The sequence below is a fragment of the Nannospalax galili genome, unplaced genomic scaffold (genome assembly GCF_000622305.1).
Source record: "Nannospalax galili isolate Female #2095 unplaced genomic scaffold, S.galili_v1.0 scaffold175, whole genome shotgun sequence".
Taxonomy (NCBI): Eukaryota; Metazoa; Chordata; class Mammalia; order Rodentia; family Spalacidae; genus Nannospalax; species Nannospalax galili.
The window spans coordinates 1,460,742-1,465,824 of NW_008336314.1; the positions used below are offsets into that span (position 1 = coordinate 1,460,742).

Below are 5,083 nucleotides of genomic sequence, written 5' to 3' on the forward strand. Positions count from 1 at the left end.
TTCCTTGTCTTTGCACATTATTTTCTCCTGGTGGTGGGGAGAGGGTTGGATTGGCGGGGAGGGGGAGCAACTGGACAAACTTAAAAGACAAGAACCTCATCTGCAAATCGCCACCCTAAAGGGTTAATCAGCAAGTTATAGGAGCCACCTGGCCCTTTCGCAAAGCCTTTGAATTGCTGGCCCGATTGTGTTTAATAATGAATATTATTTGTGCACACAATAAGCGAGTATTGGCGTAAGGGAAAGGGAAATAAAATGGTTTGTATATACACGATCACCTTTCAACTCCAGAAAGTTTTTCAGATAGAAATAATCCGACCCCTGATGCAGGGCAAAGGCACCCAAGTGCCCAGAGTCACCCCTCACATCTGGTTTATTAAAGTCCGCGACTCTAATGCTCACTGATAAGGTCCCTGGAAGGTGAGCTGGAGCAATTGGACCAGGGTGCTTGGGAGGGACGAGGTGAAGAGTGTCAAAGTCCCGTCCCCGTCCCCCCCGCCGCCCCCCCCTCCTTCGGGTACACAAACACACCCCCTCGCAGCCCCTCCCAACGCTTTGAAATCCCATCCCGGCTTTGTTGTCTCCCCCTGAGGGGCCGGGAAAGCTGGCTGGCGGAGTATAAAGGCATCCGCGGTGCCGGTGGCGGCGCTGAGCTGCGCGGCTTGCAGTCGGGACTCCACGTCGGAGGTCAGCCAACCGGACCTTGCAGCCCGCCAGCACGCTTTCCCCGGGCTTAGGCTTGCAAAGTGACCTCCCTTTTTTCTGACTTGATCCCACTTGAGTCCTTTTGAGATGACGGTTCTGGATGCAGCTGCAGCTGCTCGGGTCGTGGTCATGTTGGTAGCCACCGCTCTTTGCAGCGTCCCTCTGCTTGGAGCCGGCGCCACCTTGAACTCGGTTCTCAATTCCAATGCGATTAAGAATCTGCCCCCGCCGCTGGGCGGCGCTGCCGGGCAACCGGGCTCTGCAGTCAGCGTGGCCCCGGGAATTCTGTACGAGGGAGGGAACAAGTACCAGACTCTTGACAACTACCAGGTGAGAGGGGTTCCGGGATCCGAGGATGCTGTGACTCAGGGGTCTCGGAGAAGAGGGAGTCGAATGTTCTGAGTGTGTGAGATTCCGGGCGCGTTTGGAATCACTGCGCTGAGGGCAGTGCGCTTCCAGAGCCCTGGGAGAGGAGGACCGGCCATAGTTTGGGTAGCGGACGCCTGGCCGGCTCACCACTGCGCTCCCTTCCCACAGCCCTACCCCTGCGCCGAGGACGATGAATGCGGCACGGACGAGTACTGCGCCAGTCCCAGCCGCGCAGGGACCGCCAGCGTGCAGATCTGCCTGGCCTGCAGAAAGCGCCGGAAACGCTGCATGCGTCACGCTATGTGCTGTCCCGGGAATTACTGCAAAAATGGTGAGTTTTTGACTGCCCTCGCTTTCTGACTGGAACCATCCTGCCTTTGAGTGCCTGGGAAGGAAAGGAAAAGCTGTGGCTCTGTCAATGCTGCACCAGCACCTCCTGCAAACCAGTGCTTGGTGTGCAAAGTTCCCCTGCAATGTCTCCATTGATTTGTGCTTCTCTGGGAGGCAGAGAAACTTTAAGACCTTGGATTTCCTAATCTTCCTCTGTGTCCCTTGGTGATCGGAGATCCAACAGCGCTTTTCCTGAGTAGACCCTTCCATAAAGAAATTATTTTTAGGTCACCTGAAGAAGAGGATGGGAGGCCATCCACTCTGAAAGGAGGACACCAGAACTGACAGTTTGTTACAAGTTCCATTTCTCTTACTGTCACTCTCATGGCTTTGTCAGGCTGTTCTTTCTCTCATGGTCCCTGGAGGTTGAAACTTTTCAGCCAGGGGCCAAAATAATAAATCTATGCAGGCCATTTTTTAAAAGAGAGCCCAGTCCCCCCACACCCCTCAGGCCTTGTTCCCCTTCCCTCCACCCTCAACTACCTTAAAATAAATACTCCTCTCCCCAACCACAGATCCACAAAATGTTAATGTCTCAAAGAGGTCTCCAGAAATAAACCCGCAGGGTGGCTAGCCTCCTAGAACCCAGCAGCACTCCAGGGTGAGCTAACTCGCTATAATACAGAAATTACACAGTGAAGTAACTGTTGGGTGAGACTGCAATCTTCCAGACAGCTGGAATCACCTCCAACCTAGTCTGGTGGTGCCCAGATAGCACCAAGGGCAGAGAAGTTATTTTTGAGATTAATTTTTAAGTGACTGTATTTCTTTTTCCTGCCCTAAGGGTGATATTAAAATAGAAATCTCACTGCTGCCACCACCACAATTAGTGGGAAAGCATTTTACATGCCTAACCAGTGTGATCATTGATGCTTCTGTCCGTCTGGGAAGTTTTGCATTAACACTAGGAAAGAGGGTTAAAGGAAAGACACTGCAGTGAGGTGCCTCACCTTGGTGTATGCATAACATATTGCTCTTGCCTTTGCCATTAACTAGAACACATTCCAACCTGGGGATTAACTACTATTTCTGGCTTCCTTAGGAATATGCATGCCCTCTGACCACAGTCATTTACCTCGAGGGGAAATTGAGGAAACCATCACTGAAAACTTTGGAAATGATCACAGCACCTTGGATGGATACTCCAGAAGAACTACACTGTCTTCAAAAATGTATCACACCAAAGGTAGATGAGAAGACCTTAAGGCTGTCTTTCTTGTTAGCACCTCAGAAGTGTGTTTAGAATTATCTTGACGAATGAGGTTTAGCAGTAACTGTAATTTTCTATCTCCTTCACAGGGCAAGAAGGTTCTGTCTGTCTCCGATCATCAGACTGTGCCACTGGTCTGTGTTGTGCAAGACACTTCTGGTCCAAGATCTGTAAACCTGTCCTCAAAGAAGGTCAAGTGTGCACCAAGCACAGGAGAAAAGGCTCCCATGGATTGGAGATCTTCCAGCGCTGCTACTGTGGAGAAGGCCTGTCTTGCCGGATACAGAAAGAACACCATCAAGCCAGCAATTCTTCTAGGCTTCACACGTGCCAGAGACACTAAACCAGCTGTCCATATACAACGGACTCCTTTATCTAATATATGCTATAGAAATCCTTTATGACTTTTGTCAGCTCAATCCTAAGGATGTACAAATTTTGTGTTTATACTTAAGCATTCCGATAATACCTTCCAAAAATCTGGAGTGTAAGAACTTTGTTTCTTGATGGAACTCCCCTGTGATTGCAGTAAATTACTGTGTTGTAAATTCTCAGTGTGGTACTTACCTGGAAATGCAACAAAACTTCTAATTATTTTTCTAGAGGTGCTGCATTGTCTTTTTTCTAGTCATGTAAATTTGTGTACGCACTGATGGTTGACTTGACTGAAAAATGTTCTATATTGAATTGAAGGCATTTCAGTTTATAGATCCTAAATATATAGCCCTTTCTTATTTTATTTCTAGAATATAGGATGCAAGGAGCTCTTGGAATGACCAGTGCTAGGTATCTAAATTGAACATGAAAATATTAGCTGATTTTCTGATGTTCTGTCTCTGCTTAGATTCTTTCTCTCTAGGCTGTGATAGTCCTTGAAATAAAATTCATCACTTAATATCATGAAATGCTACAAGCATAGATAAATGTTTGGTTTGGGATCTTAGATGTATCTAACTGTGTCTATGTTCTGGGAGAACAAAAAAATGGCATGTTTAAAAATGATAACAGAATTTATCATCTATGGGTGAGGCCATTAGTAACTAAAGAACATGTATGTATTCTCCATTGATAAACCAAATGATTATGATAGTATGAGATTGAAGGTGACATTACTACTTTCAGAGATACTTTTCTACCAGGTATGGTGGCTCATGCCTGTAATCAAAGCTTTCCAGAGGCTGGCCAAGGCAGGAGGAATGCCCATTAATTCAAAGCCATCCTGGGCTGCCTAGTGCTATCCAACCAAACTTCTGCTGCTGAGTGAGAACTGTCTCAAAAAAATGACAGCAACAACAAAATAGTTCCCAATAAATTCATAATTATCTAAGTGATCAATACTTATTGGAAGAAACAAAGAGTCCAGAAGAGTAATACCAATGTACTTGATGATCAACAGAATGAGGAAAAGGATTTGTGGAAAGAGAGCCAAAAAAAATGCATGCCAATTTTATGCCAAATAATTAATTTGTAGTATTTTAAATACAGCAACATGCAAGGAAGAATGGCTGCAATCAGTTTGATTTAAAAATAACACTAAATAGCAACCATAAACCCTAGCATGCTCCACTTACTTCCTCATGTTAGTCATTTGAATATTTCAATTTTTGCTTAACCTATATTGTATGGATTGGGATGGAAATAGGTCATATGTCTTTAAAGAAAGTTCATAGTTCTGAAATTTAAATTGTCTCTGCATCTTTTCCTGACAAATTTGATGTTTATACTGGGGAAAGGAGAAAACAAGCTTCCCAATTCATTTATTCTGTAGTATTCTGAAAGTCCACATCAAAACCACAAAACACTAGGTTCAGAGCAGAGGATACTAGTGACTGACCATCGTCTCAACAGTTTCCTTAAATAGTACAGATGTCCTAGAATATACATTGGTTTTGTGTTCCCGGAAGTGACTGAATTTCAAGGGACTCAGCCAACAGGACACAACTTCTGTTGGCTCACTGAGAGGGGACCTGGCAGGATGTTTGTGGCTGTGATCCTTTTGTCTACAAGTCTCAACTCCTTCACCAAAAGAAACTCTTTTCCTATGTGTGTGTGTCACCTGACATGCCAGGAAGGCCAATTCTGAGGCCTGCTGTCCTTAGTAAAGTACAATAGAGGAAAGGAAACAGAAAACCCTTTCATGGAAAAGAAAGAAAGGCCTTTTAAGAGGGGGAAGGAGCAAGTGTTTAACAGGCTCCCGTTATTGGATGTCCATCTCTGCACATCTCCTCTACTAGGCATCAGTGTTTGCCCTTCCTGCTGACTATCTCAGGATCAGGTAAAAGGAGACGTTAAACACAGCAGGTAACTCCTTTTCTTACCAATCTGGGGATGGGGGAAGACAGTAGCAAGAAGATGAACCTACATAGTTATAAACATGGGCAAAATGAAAAATATACACACTGTATTCAT

At 45.5% G+C, this 5,083-nt stretch overlaps 1 protein-coding gene across 1 annotated transcript; it reads left to right on the plus strand.

Annotated features, from left to right (window-relative positions):
• Positions 1 to 603: 603 nt before the first annotated feature.
• Positions 604 to 4,301, plus strand: Dkk1 (dickkopf WNT signaling pathway inhibitor 1). Its single transcript, XM_008831095.2, has 4 exons — positions 604 to 1,035; positions 1,243 to 1,405; positions 2,507 to 2,650; positions 2,764 to 4,301. Exons 1-4 carry the CDS (start codon positions 793 to 795, stop codon positions 3,015 to 3,017), a joined length of 804 nt encoding a protein of 267 aa, XP_008829317.1. The 5' UTR covers positions 604 to 792; the 3' UTR covers positions 3,018 to 4,301.
• The last annotated feature ends 782 nt before the right edge of the window (positions 4,302 to 5,083 follow it).

What these genes read in the sequence shown, in the direction of transcription:
- Dkk1 (XM_008831095.2), top strand. Translation starts at nt 793, where the DNA reads ATGACGGTTCTGGATGCAGCTGCAGCTGCTCGGGTCGTGGTCATGTTG. An exon ending in CGGGAATTACTGCAAAAATG is followed by an intron (nt 1,406 to 2,506) that starts GTGAGTTTTTGA and finishes TGGCTTCCTTAG; the next exon opens with GAATATGCATGCCCTCTGAC. An exon ending in AAAAATGTATCACACCAAAG is followed by an intron (nt 2,651 to 2,763) that starts GTAGATGAGAAG and finishes TCTCCTTCACAG; the next exon opens with GGCAAGAAGGTTCTGTCTGT.